The sequence below is a fragment of the Delphinus delphis genome, chromosome X (genome assembly GCF_949987515.2).
Source record: "Delphinus delphis chromosome X, mDelDel1.2, whole genome shotgun sequence".
Classification (NCBI taxonomy): domain Eukaryota; kingdom Metazoa; phylum Chordata; class Mammalia; order Artiodactyla; family Delphinidae; genus Delphinus; species Delphinus delphis.
Window position 1 is genome coordinate 91544912 of NC_082704.1, and position 23103 is coordinate 91568014.

The 23103-nt window shown below is 36.1% G+C and overlaps 1 protein-coding gene across 3 annotated transcripts in view; it reads right to left on the reverse strand.

Annotated features, from left to right (window-relative positions):
• Window positions 1-510: 510 nt before the first annotated feature.
• Window positions 511-23103, reverse strand: part of USP9X (ubiquitin specific peptidase 9 X-linked) — a 126552-nt gene continuing 103959 nt past the window's right edge. For 2 of the 3 annotated variants that reach the window (XM_060002791.1, XM_060002790.1), the window contains exons 33-45: window positions 21870-22043; window positions 19022-19163; window positions 17027-17780; window positions 16512-16635; window positions 15432-15657; window positions 14780-14909; window positions 11939-12124; window positions 11248-11468; window positions 10930-11018; window positions 6912-7068; window positions 6429-6641; window positions 5967-6062; window positions 511-4236 (exon numbers count right to left, since the gene is read on the reverse strand). In XM_060002791.1, coding sequence (XP_059858774.1) covers window positions 4099-4236; window positions 5967-6062; window positions 6429-6641; window positions 6912-7068; window positions 10930-11018; window positions 11248-11468; window positions 11939-12124; window positions 14780-14909; window positions 15432-15657; window positions 16512-16635; window positions 17027-17780; window positions 19022-19163; window positions 21870-22043 — 2650 coding nt within the window. In that variant the 3' untranslated portion in view covers window positions 511-4098. The remainder of the gene's footprint in view (window positions 4237-5966; window positions 6063-6428; window positions 6642-6911; window positions 7069-10929; window positions 11019-11247; window positions 11469-11938; window positions 12125-14779; window positions 14910-15431; window positions 15658-16511; window positions 16636-17026; window positions 17781-19021; window positions 19164-21869; window positions 22044-23103) is intronic. The other variant, XM_060002792.1, reaches the window with a different exon arrangement.

Below are 23103 nucleotides of genomic sequence, written 5' to 3' on the forward strand. Positions count from 1 at the left end.
AAATACGTGACCTGCTTTATTTCTGATTTAAATGAACTTTGAAACACCAAAGTGTTTGACAAATCTTGGTCTTAGAATGAACAGTTAAGCCAGCAATTATATCACAATCCCATTTCTGAAAGGCTTAGATGTGAATATAGAAAATAAGGGCTGAATTCCTCTACTTGTAAACATTTCCCCTTTAAAGTTCCCTTTAAATCGATTACACCTCTACTTTCCGTTTAGAAATCTTATTTTAATAAATAAAAGGGGAAACCGAAATTTAATTTATAAAGTTTTATTTTTGTATATGTGCTAAATCTTAGGAACTGTGGACAATCTTCAGTCAGTCTGTTGGCTTGTAAAAGGCTGAGAAGTATGTGATCTGGGTGGTGAAATTTCCTCTTGGGAATCTGGATTTCAAAATGAAAAAAAATTTTCACTCATTTGCAAGTTTAAAACATGGTGCACCTTTCCCCCCTTTTTTTCTTACACCTATAAATTCGGAGGAAAAGGGCTACATTTCTGCAAATGTAAAATAATCTAAAATAATCGTAAATACAATCGGCAGCAAGTTCTTAATACATTTAGCACTTCTGTAGTGATTTACCACACCCAAAACCTTATTTTCAAACACTAAACACTCACATAGGCGCAGGACCAGTTTTGGTTGAGCCCTGCTAGGAAACCAGTACTGAATGGTTTTTCTCAGTAACACAAGAACTGGGGGGAGGGGAGGGGTGTTTTACTTTCTCGGCAGTATGTAGTACCTTCAAACTAGAGACCAAAATTGGGCACTTATGAAAAGGCAATTAAAAAAAAAATCCAGTTATAATTCTAAATAAGGCAGGATATATCCACCAAAGTAACCACAAAATTCAGCAAAGTAAGAGTTCACGGGAAAACATAAGCTGGAAAAATACTAAGAAAAAACGGAAAGGAACTATTTTGGAGTAGTCATCTGAGTATTCACAGACTTGCTTTCATTTACAAATGTAATTCAAATAAAAAAGGCTCCTCATCTTTTTAACCCACTACTAGGATTAAATACTTAAGTTGTTATCATTCACTAATAAAAGTTAATCATGAAAAAAATATAAAACATTTTAATTCTAAATTTGTACATATAACAGCTAAAAGAGACAAGGTTGGGAAATTATCATTGAGAGAAAAATGAACCAAGACAAAAACCCCAAATATGATTATGTTCTTATTTCTGCCTCTACAATGCTGAACATGAAAATTTGGTTGGTGGAGGGCTTAGAAACAGCAGCAATATGGTTCTTACCAAGTTGTGCACTGAAATACTTAGATCCAATAGGGCAAAGCCCTTGTTCACACAGATTAACAATGAAAATATCTTCAGTCTTTTTAACAGATTCTACTGTCTTCTATAAAGTAATCATGCCATTTAGAATTCCGGGGGTACTTCTTTGAAAGGAAGACTAGTGATTCCGCAACAAACATGTAAAGTAGGAAATATATATATGGCTCAAGAAATCAGCTGAGGGAGAATTAAATAATCTTTAGGCACTTTGAAGACTTGGAAGTTTAAAATGTGCCATTTATGTTCAGAAAAAGACCTCAAAATCCACCACTATGTTGCTCTTACAATAACATGCATCTTAAAATTTTCAGTTATACATTAATGCTTGCTTAAGAGTTAAATATAGAAAATAATTTGCACAAACAAACAAAAATAACACTCTCCATTCACCTCTCCTAGATCCTGGTCACAACACAGACCATTCTTCCTCAAATGGAGGGGGAAAGGATTCACAAGCCCTCACCTGGCACTAGGGGACTTGCAAATTCAAAGCAACGGAAAGTGGGATCTCCCTCCAAGGAGAAAAATTCACAGCCTTTTAAAATGTCAGGTTTTTCATGTCTAGGAAGTCATTCATTTTAAAATTAAGTATATTACATACTTTTGTTAAGGACCAGGAAACACAAAAATCATCTCAGATGGTTAGATGGTAATATTTAATGATAGCAACTTGTCCAAATAAATTTAGCCTATTCTGCTCATTGTTAAGGAGGCTTGGAATTGAGGAACTTCTAAATTAAAATTACCAACTGGAACTGCACACAGTGTGTATGACTCTGGCTCACACTTAACAAACTCAGATGTAATATACTTAAGGTAAAAACAGGATCTATCCGGTGTCAAAATTTCCTAATATTACAGAAAACCTAGAAGCACAGATTGACTACAGAGTACTGCAAATAAGATATCCAAAGCTTTATCTTAAATACCTGCCCCTTTTAATCACAAAATAACACAATTCTCAATTTTGTTTCTGCTTTGTTCAATTCCAACTATAGCCTTTTTGACAAAACATTTGCCTATTAACTGAATTGTAAAAAATACAACCAAGCTTGTGCTCATTAAATATACATGTATATAAAAAACATACAAAAAGTACAAGATTGATTATGTTAGGAAACTTTTACAGTGTCAACAATCCTGTTTTTCTCTAAGTCTTTTAGTAAAGGGCCAAAGGTCAAATCTTTCTGTGCACAAAAATTCAATGTGACTGAACTCCTGAATTCAGTGTCATGCCTAGGCATGCTATGCACAGAATTATTTTTAATATGCAGTCCTTAAAAAACAAACAAAAAAAAGACAAAAAATTAACCAAAAAACCAAAACACACCACAGGACAAAAAGTTATTCTTAAATCAAATTCTATTTGTGAATTCAGCAAAATAATTTCTATAAAATAAAACAGCAAAATATTTAAATAGAATAGGGTGGACTGTATCTGTTTGCAGGGGTATTTGGTTTTTAGACAGGTTCCAAAAAATTACACACATTCAAGTTACCAATGCTCTATTAACTGATGAGTTCCTTATCTTTAATTAAATGCTTATTCTGAAATTATACCTCAATTATATTAACTAACCAGTTTCCTTTTTAATTAGACCCTGCTTCAAATGTTAAAATTTTTGGAATAATGGAAAAGGAGCTAGGACAATTCTTGCTTTCAAGTAAAACTGTGACTGAGCAGAAGCTCAGCCAGACATCTTGGTGCAGTGGTACTCCAAATATTGTAGGATTCTGACTTCCACTTCACTGGGATCCAGCAGAAGGAAAGTTTTAAAAGGTTCTCCTAATAAGCTCTACCAAAGAAACAGAACAAGCACACCAAATACAGTCTTCTATTATGCTCCAAGCATCCTGGCATAGCAAATTTTTGCATATTTGTTTTAAATCTTTTAAAATTCCCATTACTGATACTTAAGTTTCCTTATCCCACCCAGAGGTTGAACTGTCAAACATTAGATGTAAGCAACGTATGTGTAACTGAAAACCACCTGTTTATCACATTTCTCTCCTTGTTTTATATTTTATATTCTAGGTGTAAGACGGAAAAGCTCTGAGCAATACAGCTGTCACACTGGGACAACTGCTGTCATTATGGTAATTTTTTCCTCACTGGCTACACTAACCTGGTGTGAAGCCATGCTACATGTTACAGCGTAACTATAGCTTCAAAGTGATTAACCTAACCTCAGAATAAAAAGGCAATGAAAAAGATCTAGAAACAATGTTACATCACCAAATTTTCCACATCAACCAAATAATTTAAAGGTTACCAGCCTTTCACTGCTCATAATAAAACTGACTCCAGTGGCAAAGAATTAACATGAAACTATTGGTGTGGTTGAAATGGATGGGCTCTGGTTTGTTGCTGTTGGTTTATTTTGTTTTTGTAAAGGAGTTGATCCAACTGCCGTTAAGGCAGGCAACACTGGTTGCAGAGTGCAATGGGTATAACAAGGAAATAACTTTTGTAGGTTTTGTAGATCTGTGAGTCTCATCAAGAAAAAAGTTTCTTGCTTAAGAATTAACAGTCAAACATTAATATACTATATACACCTTTGCCATTTACACATTAGCATCAGGCCATTTATTACAAAACACTATACACTTTCCACTGCAGGCGGGTTATATATTGACAGCAAATTTCTGCAGGTAAGACAGTGAATAAACTTTCCACTCCATGTTGATTAGGAATAGTTTTTCTAGTTTTAAATATTAGCCAGACACAGAAAAAGGTTGGACTGTAAGGCCTGGGTGCACAGTCTTGATGGAACCAGTTAATCATGTGCATTTCACTGATCCTTCGTCTGAGGTGGGGATACTTCTTCACTGCCTTCATAATTTTCTTGTGCTCGTTGGCCAGTTCTCTGAGGGTTGTTCATGTGATGTGCTGCTGGGCCTGTATACGGCTGTCCATGCACATGGTTATTCTGGGAGGGGAGAAGAGATCTGCATGTTAAAACTTTTCATATATTAAACTTCAACTTTAAAGATCACAGGCTGAAGTTTGTAGAAATGTAAACATTTTTTTTATTCCTAGGACTTAAAAAGAGTAAATACACTTGGGCTAATGATGGAAAAGAAAAAAAAAAAAAAAAAGTGGTTTGAAAGAGAAAAGGTAGCCTAAATTCAAACCCCAAAGCCCCAAATAAAAGCAGTGTAGGTCTGTTTAATTCTTTGGCCAAAGTGATTTTAAGTGCCAAAAATTATTTAGATTCAAGTCTGACAAATAAGGGATAACACAGCCCATTACTGCTCGTGGTAAAAAATATTCATGAAAAGGGATCTGTGAGCTGGAACACCTCTATCCTCACTCTTCTGAGCATCTTGAAACTCCCATATGAGAAATCTGATTGAATGATCATATGAGGTCTGCATGAGCAACAACCCTGAACACAGGATGATGTTAATGAAAACAAAACAACACTGAAAATAATGGATTAACCGGGCATGATTAATATATGAGTTTTCTCACGGCCGAGGAAAGTAACTCTTCTCCTTGTGGATTTGGGTCCTTAACGTTTTAAACCCCTGAACTCATTTTTCTGTACGTTCCCACCAGTCAAGCCAAGAAGATCATAGGCTTTAACTTTCTGTAATTTCTATTACGAAAATTAATATGTTGAATATGCATTTTCCAGTCATATTCAACATTTCTAGTCAGCATGCTTCTATTTCCACCCTGAAATATAAGACAGAATGCTTAAATAATGGTTCTGAAAGCATGGTTCCTAGACCAGTAGCAGCAGCAGCAGCAGCAGCAGCAGCAGCAGCAGCAGCAGCAGCAGCAGCAGCAGCAGCAGCAGTTGGGAACTCGTTAGAAATGTAGTGAATGAGAAACGCTGGGGTGGGGCCTAGCACTCTGCTGCAACAGCCCACCAGGGATTCCCATGCTTGTGCAAGTTTAAGGACCACTGCCTCAAAAGATCTGAATTAGTCACATCTGGGGTTTAGAAAGAGACGCTCTCATTTAGAACGTTTCTTCATCTAAATTTATTTAGTTATTGATTTCACAGAAAAATTCATGGAAATCTGTCAAATCCCTGATTTTTTTCCAACAATTTTTACTGTCATTGAAGTCTTCGTTATGCTAAGTAATAAGCAAACACTTCTTCCTTCACTGTCATATCTTAGTGCCTTCAAAATCCACTTGCACACTTAGCCTAACAGGAAATGTCGTCTTAATCCATTATACTAAATATTGATTATCATTTTATATTGATGTGAATAATCATAGTTTTACAAACGTCATCTACTAGTACAAGAAGGGCACATATCTGACCAGGAAAACACCACAGGGGCAAGCTCAAACATGCCACATTGTGACCCCATGCTAACCATTCCTCTTTTGATCATGCCCCCAAAGCTAGTCTAGATGATCCCTCTATTACTTTACAGTCACAACAAAAAACGTAGCCATCCTTTGGGCTTCCCTGGTGGCACAGTGGTTCGTGCCCTGGTCCAGGAGGGTCCCACATACCGCGGAGCGGCTGGGCCCATGAGCCGTGGCCGCTGAGCCTGCGCTCCATGGCGGGAGAGGCCACAGCAGTGAGAGGCCCGCGTACCGCAAAAAAACCAAAAAAAAAACACTTAGCCATCCTTTAAATAAAGCATAAAGATTGGTTCTAGGGAATAAAAACACGAACCAAGCCCAATATACCTGCTGATACTGAGATCCAGGTGAATGGGGGTATAATGGGGCATCTTCAGGTGGAGGCGACTCATGCTCATCTGGGGCATCTTGGTCATCTGGCTCCTGATTTTAAATATTTAAAGATAAAGAATTATGTAGCCAAATTCAAGTTTAGTTTTATTTTTTTTTTCTATTTGAAATAAAATCTTTAAAATCTAAAAAACTGACCCACTAACAACTTTTCTTTTACTACAGATAAACAAAGTAACTGAAAGGAACCTGATTTGGATTCTCTTAGAAATACTAGATTCAGGCAATTTCACAAATATTTCTCTAAAAGAAGGCTCCCTCATTAAGACCACATATAAACAAACTTCAACATAATTTTTTTTTACCATTATCATTAATACATAAACACTGGCCTATAAAGTGAAGAATTACTTTGCTTTCTTCCATTTCTATCTGCTGCACACTGGCGGCTTTTTTTACCTCCTCTGGACAGAGTTCACAAGCTTTTGCAAGTGTCATCCTAGCACTATGTGATCTCTCCAAGAAATAACCATTTGATGTTTCATTGCTTTGCACCGGAGGAGACCAATTGTTGTAAGTGTATTGAGGATTGCCAGTGTATGGTCGTCTTTCAAGTTCATCTCCAAGCCATTCCACTGCCCAGGTCCACTTTCTTTTAAGATCTCCATTGCCCTTCAAAAGAAAATAAAACTATATATGTAAAAGGTTTTGGAATGCTTTTCAAAGGTAACTTTAAACGACAACTCCAAATTCTCATAATTCTCTTCTTTTAAAACAGAATCCTTAATTCTGATTCAGATTTCTACAAAATTATATGTGTGTGTGTATATATATACACATATATATATATATAGAGAGAGAGAGAGAGAGAGAGAGAGGGCGCGAGCGAGCGAGAGAGCAAGAGAGAGAGAGAGAGAGAGAGAAAGGGAGAGAGACCCTCACCTGCAGAATCTGGTAAGCAACAGGACAATTGCTAAAGAGAGCTACCATACATTTTATACACTGGTATGCTCTTTTTTGATAGTGATTCTTAGAGCGCTGGATTGTGTCAAAGAGCCCATCTCGGTCATCTGGGATTCCTTTAAGTGCATTATGAATTCTGAAAGAGAACCAGATAAATAAAAACTTCTAAAATCAAATAGCAGCTAACATTACTGAGTGCCTACTATGTGCCATTCAATAAATGTCTTTGATGTAGTTATGTAATCTAATGCTAGACAGTAAGTCCTCTTCTTAAACCCTTGAACACAGATAAGAAAAACAGAGAGGTTAAAAGGCTTGCAACCCAAGGTCATATGGCCGCCTAGTACCAACTTATTACCAATCCAAAATGACAAATATCATATGATTCCAGTTATACGAGGTATTTAGAGAATAGACAAAAATCAGAGAAAGCAAGAATAATGGGTACAGAGTTTCAGTTTGGGATGATGAAAGTTCTGGAGATGGATAGTGGTGATGGTTAACACAATATTGTGAATGTACTTAATTCCACCAAATTGTACACTTAAAAATGGTTAAAATGGTAAATTTTGTTATGAATATTTTACAATTTTTCAAAAAATATTTAAAAATTCACCTGCCTGCAATTCTACTCTAAGCTATATATCCAAGAGAATTGAAAACAGGTGTTTAAAAAGAAATACAAAACTTGTACATGAATGTTATTCACAGCAGCCAAAAGGTGGAAACAACCCAAATATCTACCAACAGATGAACGAATATACAAAATGTAATGTACCCATACAATGGAATATTATTCAGCCATAAAAAGCAATGAAGTACAGATATGTACTCTAACATGGATGAATGTGAAAACATTATGCCAAGTGAAAGAAGCCAGATACAAAAGAACACATTGTATGATTTCGTTCATATGAGATGTCCAGGCAAGTCCTGGATATTTTGCCTATGCACTGACAAATTCATAGAGATAGAAAGCAGATTAGTGGTTGCCAGGGGCTGGGGGATGGGAGGACTAGGGAGTGACTGCTTAATTGGGTTTGGATTTTCCTTTTGGAGTGATGAAAATGTTCTGGAATAAGACAGTGGTAATGGTTGCACAACATTGTGAATGTACTAAAAGCCACTGAATTGTATGCTTTAAAATGGTTAAAATAGTGAATTTTATGTTAAGTGAATTTTACCTCAATAAAGAAACAATACCTGAAAAACCTTTTGTATACCTTATATTTTACTTAATAGAACATTCCAAATCAAAATTCAAGTTTGTTTTGTTTTTTTGTATTACATGCATTTATAAAATCTGTTTTGTTTGGAAATCATGACTTTGTAATTTTGCAAAGTTTAATCATTTCAGACCACACAATCAACCATGTACAGGCTTCCTGCTATTTAATCTGAAACACTGCAGTGTATATTCTGTTTTTACCTTCAGTTTTGTCAAGTGATAATGAATCAACTGCTTTCAAATGCCGTTTTTATCAATATTACCTTTCCCTCCCTTGTTCCCCAATGCTTAACGGTGCCAGGCCCACGGGAGATGCTCCATAAATATACACTGCTTACTAAATGACCTAAAAAGCCCACTATGAGAAAATTATTTTCAAGCTTGGTGCCAGGGACTCATAACAACAATCTTATCATTACACAAAAGTCAAATTCCCATGTTTAATCCGGCACACATGCCTTTAGCATTATTACTTGCTCTAATGAAACAAGAGAACTAAGATGTGGCTAATTGGCTTAAAGCTATAAATGCTTACAATATTTTCAAAAGAAAATAATGAAAAGTTAGATTCCATTTCAACCAACTCTTAAGTTTCAGATCCTTTGATCATATTGAGAAGAATACTGGTAGTATGCAAAATAAGCAGCTATAGTTTTAGAACTACTAAATTTTGTGTTTAATGAAAATTGATTTCTGGTTTAATGCTATTTTTACAATATTAATTCAACTGTTGGAAATCTATGATGGTAATTCTGGTGAATAATTTGAAAATATTATTTCATGAATTCTGGCATTTGCAATCCCCACTAAGACTCAAGATTTTAATTTCTCTTTAAGCATTTTGTTGTTATAAAACTTGTAGGTATGTATGTATGAATGTATTTATTCATTTATTTTTTGTGTGGCCATGCTGTGCAGCATGTGGGATCTTAGTTCCCCGACCAAGGACTGAACCCTTGTCCCCTGTAATGGAACCACTGGACTGCCAGGGAAGTCCCAGGTTTCTGTTTTAATTATTACACTGACAGACAGGAGGCAGTCTGTTATATAGATTGTCAATTGTTTCCCAACATAAACTCTTACACTATTGTCCATGTAGGGAGGGAAGTTATAAAATCTGGCAAAGTTGCCAACTAATTCCACAGTTCATCATCATCTGTATTGCTCTTGGGATTAAGGATAATGTATTAAGCTTTTACGTAAAAAGAGGAATTCTGGAGGAAGCTTAAGGGACAGCTAAGTTGGATAACCTTAGTCCTAAATTAATAAATATTAAAAATAAAATTTAAAAATTAAATAATAAAATTAAAAATAAATAAAAAATTGCTAACTCCTAAACCTCACGTACGTATACTGAAAAACTAGTTATGGTTCATGCTCATTTATTCACGGATTCCATATCTGCAGTTTTGCCTACTTGCTAAACTTTATCTGTAATGGTAAAAATCAACTCTTTGCAATTGCAGTCACATGCAGAGTAGCAAAAACATCTGAGTTGCCCAACACACGTTCCCATCTGAAGTGGAACAAAGTGATATTCGGCCTTGTTTTAGCTCATACTGTAAACAAGTATCCTTTTTCCCATCTATTTCAGTGACAGCTTTTCACATTTTTGTGCTTTGTGTTGATCTCACTGTTTAGAAAGGGCCTCAAATGTTTAGTGCTGGGCTTCCCTGGTGGCACAGTGGTTGAGGGTCCGCCTGCCAATGCGGGGGACGCGGGTTCGTGCCCCGGTCTGGGAGGATCCCGTATGCTGTGGAGCAGCTGGGCCCGTGGGCCGTGGCCGCTAAGCCTGCGTGTCCGGAGCCTGTGCTCCGCAGCGGGAGGGGCCGCAGCGGTGAGAGGCCCGTGTACCACCAAAAAAAAAAAAAAAAAAAAAGTGTAGTGCTGAAGTGCTGTCTAATGTTCTCTAAGCCCAAGAAGGCTGTGATGTGCTTTGCAGAGAAAATATGTGTCAGATAAGCTTTGTTCAGACCCGATTTATTGTGAATTCAACGTTAATAAGTCAGCAATATATATTAAATAAGGTGTCTTTAAACAGAAACACACATTAAAAAAAGGTTATGTATTGATTGGTCGAAAAAAAAAAAAGTAACCAGGGCTTCCCTGGTGGCGCAGTGGTTGAGGGTCCGCCTGCCGATGCGGGGGACGCGGGTTCGTGCCCCAGTCCGGGAGGATCCCACATGCCGCGGAGCGGCGGGGCCCGTGAGCCATGGCCGCTGAGCCTGCACATCCGGAGCCCGCGTACCATAAAAAAAAAAAAAAAAGTAACCACAGCCTGGCAAGAACCTAACCCTGTTTTTCCCCCAGGAGCAATGATTTAGTATTTGCTCATTCAGTGTTCACAGTGACTTTCAGACCGTAACTACCATGAATAACGGGAACTGACAGTACTTACTGAAGGTACTATATTTAGATAACCAAATGTTATCTCATGTAATTCTAAAACTAACATAATCTAATCCTAAAATAACCCTAGAGCATCATTAATGAAATTGAAACATTTACAAAAAAATCCCCCCAAACATAAAACACAACAACAATTGAAAGAAAAAGGTTAGTATATTAAGTATGCAGCTTGGGCAATGAGAGCAAAAAGTAAAAAATGAAATAAAACTGTGAGGAAGGGGGGACCTTTTTATTCATTCTTGTCTTATGTTTTGTTTAAGATACATTTATTAGATATTCAAGAGGTAAAAAAAAAATATGTGCCGACTGGTAATTTCAGTTACTCTAAAAGCTGGGCAAGGAACAAAAAAGGGTATCTACCTGTGAGTCTGCCAGGAGTCCTCAATCAGTAAGATTTGCAAAAGCAGATCCAAATAGGGCCGGAGTTCATAAGTATAGGAATATGCAACCTTTAAAAACAGGTAAGACATGGTGAAGAACTTATTTTAAAGCAGCAACAGTGGTGATCCTTTTGTAATGTGTAATGTATAAAAATATCAAATCACTATGTTGCACACCTAAAACTAATATAATTGTAAAGTCAATTATATTAAAAAAACTATTAAAAAAATAAAAATATAAAATAAAGGAATAACAAATCAAATTATAGAGACATATGAATGTATATTTTCCTTTAACCTGCCAGAGAAGTTCACTGAGGACAGTAGATGAGAACTGAGGATTCTCCCAGCAGCAAAAACGAAGCAATTTGACGGTTTCCTCTGAGTTACTGCAGTCCTCAATGATTTTCTTCACATAACTTGTCCTCACAAATAAAATGTCTGCCACATTCTGCTGAATTGGCATTATAGGTTGTGATAAATTAGGATCACCAAAAGGATTGGGAAGAGGAGGATTACCTAGAATACAGATTTGTCATCAATGAAAAACTAATCGGCTTCTCTACAATAATACTCAGCTTTCACCACAGAAAATAGCTTATGAATTTTTTATTTTATGAAAATAATATTTTAAATCAAGTTTTCTGAGTACAACAAATAAAGTAATATTAAGCATTATAATGATCACATATATCAAGATGATAAAATATAAAATTGAAATGCCAACACTGGTGTTTTCTTTATATAAAAGTTAATTCTTAAAACTACTTCATAAACAAGGTACCAACCTCAGTAGCAAGTAGACAGAAAGATTCCCTTTAAATATGAGAAAAAGGTGCAGGACTCAAAATATTATAAAATATTCCAAAGCATGGACTTTCAGACTCTCGTTTTATTTTTAAATATCTTTGGAATTACTTTGAATCAGGTACTATATATGGCCAGCAGTACTTTAAAACCAATGTAAAGAATGGAGTATTTGACTTTACCGTTGATTGAAGACTGCATTCTTGATGAGACATTGCAGCATCGGATTAGCTGTGACACTACTGAGTATAATTTGCCTAATTCAGCATACTGATACTTGATTGGAGGACCTGGACCTTCATCTAAAGACACAAGCATAAAGGTAGCAGGTACACTCAATTTCAGAAGCTGTGTCTTCTCCGCCACACCTACAATAAAGAAGGGAGAAGCAAGAAGAGAGGGGAAGAATTATATGAGAGGAAAGAACTGGGACGGAAGGGCTTCATAATAAAATATTTTTCTACAACTTTTATGATCAGAAGATCACTTTTACTTAGCATTCAGAGTATTATTTAATCAGAACCAAAAATCTACTGAGTTAGTGTAACTGGATTTAAGTACTGAAATGGTTAAACGGTGACTATGACATTCCAATCCTACTGGGCATAAGGAAGAGAAACACCTTCTATGGCCTGGGGAGTCTCGGGAACTGCCTAGTCTGCAATCCTCATCATTAGGTGAATGACGAAAACTGAGAAATAAGAATTCTTTTATGAACTGCCTTTCTTCCTCAGCCAAGCTTCTTGACGCCTAAACTTGTTCCCTCTACTTTCTCGTCTTCCCAGTCCTCAACCCATGCCTATTTGGCTTCTGCCCCCTTTTCTGGTTTAAAGCTAAGGAATAGTTCTCAAACCATAACCATTTCCTTTCTTGGGTTCCTGTCTTATTTTCCTTCTACCTCTTCTTCTTATTTGTGAGTCCTCCTTCCTGTCTTCAAAAGTGATGGTCCTCAAAGTTCCCACGTCAGGCTATCTTCTCACACCATATGCCTTCCCTGGACGATCAAACCCACTCTAATGGCTTCAAGTTCCAGCTATTTTCATTCAGCTGATCCCAAAATATTTCCAGACAAATAGATCACCGCTCTACTGGACATCTCTATTTGGGTGTCACAAAGACTCAAATTCCCTGTCCACGTTCTTCCTCCTGTGTTTCCCCTCTAAGTACATGGCACTACTTCCTGCTCAGTTTGTCAAGTTGGAATCCTGGGCATCATTCTTAACATCTCTTCCGTGTTCCCCTTCCCTGAATATCCAATCACCAAATCCTACTGTCCTTATCTCCAATAAAAAGCACCAGGATCTGACTACTTGTATCCCGCTCACTGCCAGTTCCTCAGTATAAGCCACAACGATTTTCTATCTATAAATTACTTTAACAATCTCTGGTCTTACTCCCCAATAATCCATTCCACACTGCAGCCTGGATCTTTCTAGAAGCCATGTCTATTCAAAACTCTACAATGGCTCATCAATGCTCTCAGGATAAAGTCCAGAATCTCTCACAAGGCTTGACAGAATAGCACAATTAGAAAATTCTGCTCACCACTCCTGCCATCCCCGTATTACATCAATTCTAGTCAGACTGAATAACTTTCATTTCCTCCAATGAGCCATGCTGAGTTTATTCCAAGTCTCTGCACCTGCTGTTCACTCTGGATGGAAAAACTCAACCGACCAATTCCCACATCTTCCCCCACTAAGTCCCCCACACTCCCCCTATGATGTACTTCCATAGCACTTCGTATTTTCCCCATTATAGCCACAAACATATTTTATGGCAAGTACCTTTTAATTTGCTTCTATACTCCATTAGAAAATAGGTGTCTTATTTATTGCCATGTTCCAAGAAGTATAATAAATACAGGTCCGTCCACAAATCCCTTATCTGAAATCCTGAGATTCAAACAGCTCTTAACATCAATATAAACAAAGTTCATTCATAAACTTGCTGTGAAAATCTGGCCTGAACTGACAAGAGGCTATGCACAGTCTTCAAGCATCCCCTCTCAGTGTGAATATTCACGTGTATGATTACAAAGTGCTGTTTCAGACCCTGCTCTAGGGATGTTACATAATTCAGGGCATATGGGCTATTTTACCTTTCTTAAAACCAAACAGTCTGAACCACAAAGCATATCTATCTGGTCCTAAGGATTTCGTATTAAAGTTTATAGACCCATGTTTGCTTTTAGCAGGGAAATTTTAATTAGATTAGATTATGGACCGACGATGCATGTTTTCTGAACAGGGAATACCTAAAAAGGGAGTTGAACAGAGTGAGATTTTTATAAATACCTAAGATTTGGCATTTCTAAGTGTGAAATACAGATTCCCCTTATGCTTGTTTGCGTAAATATTCTTTTCAACTACAAATATGCAAGCATCTGCAGTATGGGAAGGTAAGGGAAAAGACGACAAACGCAAAGTAGAATGTTGCTTATGTTAAAAGGGCCATGGATCAACTGGCGATTGGTAAGTTCATGCACAAAAAACCTGGAATGACAGGGATGTTTGGGTTTAGAACTTAACATAAATAACAGGTAATTTAAGTGAATATTTATATTATCCCCGATTTTAATTTAGTTTACGTCAACAAAAACTTACGTACAGACTAAGTCCTTTACCCAAACTTGGTGAGTATTACACATCCATCTGGGACCTTTTGAAAATGTGGATTCCTTGTGTTAGCTCTGAGAATTCTTATTCAGTTGGTTTGGGATGGGGCCTAGGCATCAGTATTTAAGAAAAAAAAGGGTCTAGCACCACTACTTTAGGAGATAAAAATATGATTAAGATACAGATTTTGACCTGTGTCTGGTGCAGAGATAAGACACATGCATAAATAATGATAAAGTACAAGGTGAAAAGTGCAGTGTAAAAAAAAAAAGTTTCAAATAAAATTCACAATAGGTTTTATGGAACACTGTTTCTATTTTAGACCAGGTTATACTTCATCATGTGACTTACATGACTTCATTATTTAATACATTAAAAGAGAATTATGAAAACTTAAATTCTTACCTAAATTGGCATACATTACAAACAGGTTGAAATACTGCTGTAAATGACGCCCATGCTCTGAAACTTCTCTTCTCAGTAGATTTAGTACTGCTCTTAGTAAGTGATCACTCAGGCTTAAGTTGTCATAAGCCTGTAAAGGATAAAACATTGGTTGTTTTTCAGCAACAAGGTGCAGGTACGATATAATTCTCTTTGCATGAAAAAGGGACATGCACATATACATGTTAAATATAGGCAGAAATTTCTGGAAGGACTGATCACACAAGAAATGATTAAAAAGGGTTGCTTTTTAGGAAAGGGGATGAAGATCCAATGTAGATTTCATTATAGAGGCTTCATACTGTTCTAAGCTTTAACAAATGGAAGTCCATTTAAATTTATATACAATTTATGTAACAGTTAAGTGTATAACTAAGCCACTGAATGTAACTGAATTAACAGAAAATTCCGCTATGTTTTAAAGAGCCAATAGTCACTATTCACTGCTGGGAAGTACTTTTAATGGAACTCATATAAACATTTGAGTTATCGGACTATCTGGTTATTACGTGCTCATGCACGTTTGTTAGGTAAATATATCAAACAGATGCACATATATTTGTGACTTCAACTTCCAGGAAACAGAACTTATTTCTGTTAACTGGGCAATTACCTGACTAGAAGGTCCTGGAGATGCAAAAGGTGAAGGACATGGCCCATCTTGCAAGGAAAAATGTGCAATAAAAACTATAAGTTTTGCAAATGCACCTCTCACTTCTGCACTAGGGCACTCCAGAAGGTATTCAGAGAAGCGATTTGAAACATTAAAAAGGACATTGTGAGCAAACCAAAAACGTACATTCTTGCTGTGACGAAGGAGAATACATAATGCATCATACCTAAGACAAAACCAAACAAAAATCTATGAATATCGATTCAGTAACATGTTTCCTATAGTATAGGGATGGGTCTCTAGGAACCAAACCAAAAAAAAAAAATCAAAGAACTTTTACTACTGGAGGGAGAGAACCAGCAATGGTAGCTTCTAGTACTAATATTAAAAAGATAAATACTATGACTTGGTCTATTCTCACAGAGTGACAAAATAAATAGACGAAAACTTATACAGTCCTCTACAAATCCATGACCAAACTCTTCCTAGGTTCAATGACAAAACAATAATCCCCATTCCCTTAACATCTTACTACTAGAATAGTAAGTAAATATTGTTAAATCGAGGTATTATAATGGCCTCTAAATTTATACAATTAGAAACTTAAACTCATTTTAAGTTTCTACCTTTTTAATCTATGGCTGAATTTAATCTAGGGAAGCTAAAATGTTAATATTTTTGTGATTAGATAGCTTAGACTTTTAAGTATCACCCTGTAATGTTTTGTACAGAGATGTCAAAAATATGACACAAGGTAACAGAAGCAGAAGCCAACTTCTGAATAATAAAAGGTGGTATTTAATCTCAGTATTTTTTAAAATTTATTTTTTATACAGGTTCTTATTAGTTATCTATTTTATACATATTAATGTATATATGTCAATCCCAATCTCCCAATTCATCCCACCACGCAGTAATTATTTAAATATGATTTCTCTCACTATCGCTACCAAGATTTTTTAAATTCTGCATTCCAAATCTGAAATGAAAGTATCATGGCTTGGAAAAAATAAAGCAGTATATTAAAGAACCAAACTAAATGCCAGTAATAATAGGAATGAAAATTCAAAGCAATGATACCAATCACTGGCAGAGCCACGGACTACTTTCTTGGTGTGAAATCCTGTGGTAAAGAGGAACCTAGCAGCAAGCTGAATACTAATCATAGTGATTTCTTCTGCTTCAGGCAACAGGTGATCTTGCCCTAAAAATAAAATGTAGATTAAAAAATAGTCAAACAAATTTCTGTGCTCAAACCCCATTTTCATTTTCAAAAAACAAATCTGCATTATCAACAATTTTCCAAGTACTATGTTAAAACCCCTGGGCTACTTATGAAATAATTCTTAGTAGTTCAGTAAAGCACCCTTCAACTAATGCTTGAGTAAAAAAACCAAACTGTTGTAGCAAACAAAAGCTCCTCTGTCTCTAAATGGCAAGACAATATATACCACTCAAAGGTAACAGTCATCTGAAACATGACTTTAGAACAACCAAAAAGAAAGAAAACAAACATGTTGATGCCTGCTAAGAAACCCTGCAAGTAAAAGAAGAGGTATGCTTTCTTACTAAGAAGCTAAATTCTTGATACTTACCTGGAGGAGGATTTAAGTAAACACCATTACATGTAAGCAGTTTTTTCATAAACTGAAAATATTCCATACTGTACTGCATTCGGTTATGCATGAACTGCACATTCTGTTTCCGCACACTTCTCTCAATGGCTGATGGCATAATAATCTGATGCGGTCTTGTGGTGATAGCAAGCTCTGATATATACCTTATCAACTCATCACCTTGGTCTATTGTGTCCAATCGTTCATAAAAAAGTATATAAGCATTCCACCACCTTTTCTGGCGCCTGTATGACATGCGCTTCATCATGTGATCAAATACTTCTCCCATGTACTCTCCACCAAAACACTGGTTTTTCATTTCTTCATCGTCATCCATTTTACATTCAGTTACATCTCCATCATCAAATTTATACCAGCGATTTCTCTCGCCATCTCCTCCGTTCCTTTGAATGATGTAAGAGTAGTAATGTCCCCCGCTCGCCTGACCACTGTGTACAAGCACCCCCACAAGTCTGTATTTCGTGCTTCCTGCTGGCTCACTGTCAGACTGCTCATTCTGTTGTATCAACTGACTCTCTGGGTTTACGTTATCTCCTTCCAGCTTTGCAACACCGGCAACTGTGTAAGGTTCCATGTCCAGTTCGCGAGGAAATTCAAAATAATCATTAAACTTGATTGCACATTCTCTTTCCCAGTCATAGTCGAATCGTTTTAGTTGGATAGCGAGAACAGGAGGTAATTTTTTAATAAGCAAGCGCTTTACAGTATCAACCTAAAATGAACAGAGCAAATTACTAGATGTTCTCTTATAATCCACTGCAAAAACCCCACAAAATTTAAAACTCTACTATTAAATTCTCAGGATTAATCTGAAATTTTAAGTATAAACAAATACATGATAATGAACATAATCAGAGCATTTCTGTCAGTTGATATTTTTAAAATGTTCACTAAAACTAATACGAAGTAGCTGATGCCTTTTGCTACAACTTGCAAAAATTAGTGATACAGACATTATTCGCTGTCTGATTTCTATATTGGAAGTGCTATCTAACCATTATTACTTGTTTGATATTTACTGTTATTTTAATGAAGTTTGCTGTGAGCAAACTACAGAAATATAATAGTAGCAGCTAATATTTATTGGGCAATTAGGTACCAAGTTATATGATGCTAAGTGCTGTCCAAGTAGTAACATGTTTAATCCTCCCAACGCTCCCAACCCTGAAACTTAAGGATGAGAATTAGGAGTAAGAGATAACTTGCCTCAAGTCTTAGAGCTGTGAGCGGCAGGGAGTATGGCTTTACAGCTCATGATCTCAACCTCTAGATTTTAATACCTCTCTAAGTGGTATGTAACGTCAAAACAATACAGGTGACTTACAGGTGAGAGGGCTTGGGAGCCCAGAAAGATACACATTATTTACCACATGTATGCGTAAATTGTCTCTCCTAAAGAACCTGTTAAATGCCCACAGGCAAAAACCAATCGAGTAAGTCTAAAAATCTGATCCAAGTGGTTTAAAAAACACAGGTGGTAGAAGAAATCTTTTGTGGCTAAAGTAATTAACGGTTTGGCTTCAGCAAACTTCTTGGTCTTGGGTAGCAACTCTGGACATGAGAGAAGTGTTTTCCTCTATGAGCTCTGTAGCTTCGAGGAGTTCAAGGGCAGGTTGGTTGAATATGGATGAAAAGTGCCTGTGTAACTCAGACAAGAGACTGATATTAAGCTACTATGACCTCTGAAGTGATTCACTCTTATCTTTACCTGTTTTCCCTAGCCCTTCTGGCACTATTTTCTCTCAATTGCCTTTACCTGACAGACCTTTCTCTCAATCATCTTTACCTGACAGACCTTTAAGTCAGTTATCTTAACTACCTCTCTGTTACCACTATAACAAAGCAGGGTAGGGAATAAAGAGGGTGAATTTTGAGAACAAACAAAAACAACCATTCTTCCAAACCCATTAAATGTAATCATAATTATTTTAAACAGAACTGGGCAATTCATACCTTTTTATTGCATTTTTCACAATGATAAGCATTTGCACCTTCTAATAAATCTCCTTTGACATATTGTTCCAAAGAATCAAGAAGATTTTGGTGATTTCTAATGTCTACATTCAAAGTCGTAAAAGATTCTTCACACTCGTATCTAAAGATATTATTTAAGAAATGATCAGAGAATTTATTCCTTCGTTTTCTAAACATCTTATTTAGTTATGGACTCAATGAAAACTACTTTTGCAATTTTTATAACATAACACAAAACCCATTAAGTCATAAAATGTTACCAATAAATAAATGAGTTACCATTTATGGGTCACTTATCCTCTGCTGGGCATACATTAGGTTGTTTACACACTACATACAACAGGTGCTTTGTCTTCATGACAAATATTTCTCTATCACCATCTCCACATCAGAAATGAGGGAAGTGGGATTCAGAATGTGAATTTGGTCAAGATTACTAGGTGAAATGGTGTTTTCAAGCTAGGTCTGTCTGGTTTCACAGCTCAATCTCTTTATAGTCTACCATGCTGCTTCCACCATCATCTGTTTAGATCTATTAATGAGCTGAATTTTTAAATGTTTCTCCTCTTCTGTAATGGAAACCTTACTAAAGCACAAGTTTAAACACACAAATGAATACGAGATAAGCAATCTGAATAGGAGCCACAATCCCACCTTGTGGCAATTTTCTACCAAAGGAATTTTCAGATTTCTGGTGAGACATATTCATGCATTTAGAACATGGGATGTGAGGAATTCATTCTCAACCATTAAATTCACTCACTCAACAAATACACTGAGTGCCTACCATGTTTAAAGCCCTGTGGCATAGTCAATGTTTAAGACAGTTCCTCATATTTAGGGCTTTTCAATTTAGTTAGGGGAAAAAGGTACACAAATAAAGGCATTTATAAGTGACATGAATGGAATATGAAGTATTAAGCAAACTGTTACTATAACGGGCGAACAGCCCATAGAAGAGAAAAGAGAAATTAGATTTTATGATTCCAGTTAAAAACTAGGACATTTGAAGCTGAGAAGTCAGCAAAGTTTTTCCGTAAAAGGCCAGATAGTAAATATTACAGGCTTTTTGGGGCCATGAGGTCCCTATGGCAACTACTCAACCCTGCTGTTATAGTGAAAGCGGTCAGACAGTAAGTAAAGGAGTGGGTATGTTCCAATAAAACTTTACAAAAACAGATGCAGGGCTGGATTTGACCTATGGTCCATAGTTTGTTAACCCCTGCTCTTGATAAGTAAATACCCTAAAACAGATTGTCTCAGGACCCTTTATGTAACCTTCCAGCATATAACAAGACTAATTTAGTTGTGGAATAGGTATTTGAACTTTAGGGATTTTACTTAAGATCATGCTCTCTGGACATTTTCACTTGGCAAAGGAAATCAATAATTTCCAAATAATTTTGAAAACTGTCTAAAACAAACCAAGAAAAACTGACCAGAACAGATGACCAGAAAATTTAATTTTTATCAGTAATTAAAAACAGGAGGTGAAAATAACAATTTTATTGTCCACCTAATGCACAAGGTCTTTCAAAAGGATCAAAAGTTGCCCAGTCTCAAGACAGGAATAAAGACACAGACCTACTAGAGAATGGACTTGAGGACACGGGGAGGCGGAAGGGTAAGCTGGGACGAAGTGAGAGTGGCATGGACATATATACACTACCAAATGTAAAACAGATAGCTAGTGGGAAGCAGCCGCATAGCACAGGGAGATCAGCTCCGTGCTTTGTGACCACCTAGGGGGGTGGGATAGGGAAGGTGGGAGGGAGACGCAAGAGGGAGGGGATATGGGGATATATGTATACGTATAGCTGATTTACTTTGTTATACAGCAGAAACTAACACACCATTGTAAAGCAATTACACTCCAATAAAGACATTAAAAAAAAAAAGTTGCCCAGTCTATGCAAACAATTTTATGGCCTTATCCAGAAAGAGTAGTTTAGCATTTACATATAGTATTAGCACTCCCTCAATCATTTTCCCTGTGTTCAAAAATAAAGCACATACACACACAACCTATGACTGTATATAATGCTGTTTAGACTTGCAGAAGATACTATCCTACTGTGATTGTCTGGTGAGAAGGGATTTCAAACCAACATTAATTGACAACATACAAGAGAAGTTCCAAAGTAAAACTTCCATACAATAGGCATAAACGTGTATCTATCAGTAATGAACTTTAATAGTTATTTAACTATTTTCAATAAGAGCCTTTAATCAACTTCCCCTTTAAGAAAACCAAAAACCAAAAAAAAACCGAAACCCGATTTGTTTAGTCAATTTTGCTATAAAGATTTTGTGTGGGAAACATACCTTAAAGACAATGACAGTAATCAATGCTATTTTCAAAAAGTCAGCATTTCATTTGTATAGGAAATAGTGCTCCATGCCTGTTATCTTCTAAACTTAACATATTTACAATATTGTAACTATTTTAATTCTAAGATAAAGGGCAAATTCATAAGTAATACCTGTAGCTATGCAAAATGCCATTTTATTTTCTTAGGCATGATCATACATAAGAACATGTAAGAGTATGAAATAGTAAGAGCTTAGGTGTAGTTAAAGGAACCAAATATTATTTGACAAAAACAAACAGACCCATAAAGTTCATGAGACTTTTCTGTACTCTTAAACTTCACTGTAATAAAATGAGAAAACAAACAAAACCCCCCCACAGCAGTAAGGTATGCGCAATATGTAATTCATCCAGCCTCAGGTATTTAGTAATCGGTAGCGTACTTCACTTTTGTACATAACTAATAGTAAAAATAAACAGTACAACATACACTTTAAGTATGAAATTAGCACTTACCTATGTGGGCAGCCTTGGCAAATCTTCTGATCAGCAAAGGAACCTCCTAAAACTTTACTTAGCATAGCTGGGTGTCCTAAGGCTTTCAAAGCTTCATCTAAACTATCCACCAATGAATTAAAAAATTCTAAAGCATCATGTTGTTCACGAAGATTAACAGGCTCACCCCAAAGCCTAAGAAATGAATGGAGTAAAATATGTAATGTGCGACACTCCCAAAACAATATATACAATATATTTTTCAGGAAAAAAGCAATACAACCACAAATGACACCACAAAAACTGAGATTTTATTCCTCAACTACAGGAAGTAGAAAAAAACAAATGCCATTTATGTATCGATTGCTGTGGGGAAGAAAGTGAGATTCATAGTAAAAGTGGTACTTCAGTGGGGAAGAAATACCATGAAACTACTGGTGTGGCTGGATGCACAGTAAAGCTCCAGGAAGGATGGTTTCTGTAGGTAATATAGTATAAGCATGCATTTTGAATCCAACTGAAGACGCTGTTAAAATTGGGTGGCTGATCTCACTCTTACGCAGATAATTACTACTTCATTTCTTTCATTTTGCTTAAATTTTGGGTTACAGATACAGTGCAAAGATAATATTTACTCTTAATTAAATTGACTTTTCCGATCGAAAAGAGAAAGGTTTGACTTGTTTTACAGTTCATCTCTTTTGAATAATCTGAGGATTTAAATTAGGTAAATCAATCCTGAGAAAAGAAAATATCAATTATGTGAATGATAAAATGAGAAGTGATACTAATAAAACCTAGGCACTGCTGGAAACTATGACATCTAATTTTGTATTTATAGCGTAATATACATTGAGAATATAAGTGAATTCATTCAAGCAACAGAGACGACAAATTTATTTTAAGTATGCAAGAGGAACTGTCTTTTAATAAATTCCTTCGTAACACTTTTACTATGTAGCAAATAATCTCACCCTAATTATATTTCAGCTGTTAAATTTGCATATAGCAAGTTAGAAATCAAATATATCACTTGTTAAAAGCTATTTTACAATGGAGAGATTTGTTAAGACACCAAGGGATCAAAGCTAACATCACCAATAATCAGATAAACTGATACCATGTGCCTCTGAATGCAATGAGAAGCATATAATAACATCACCTATGTAGTTTTCTTGCCAAAAAGTTTAACCTGAATCTAATCATGGGGAAATAATCATACAAATCAAGGAAGTACCATAAAGGTCATGACAAG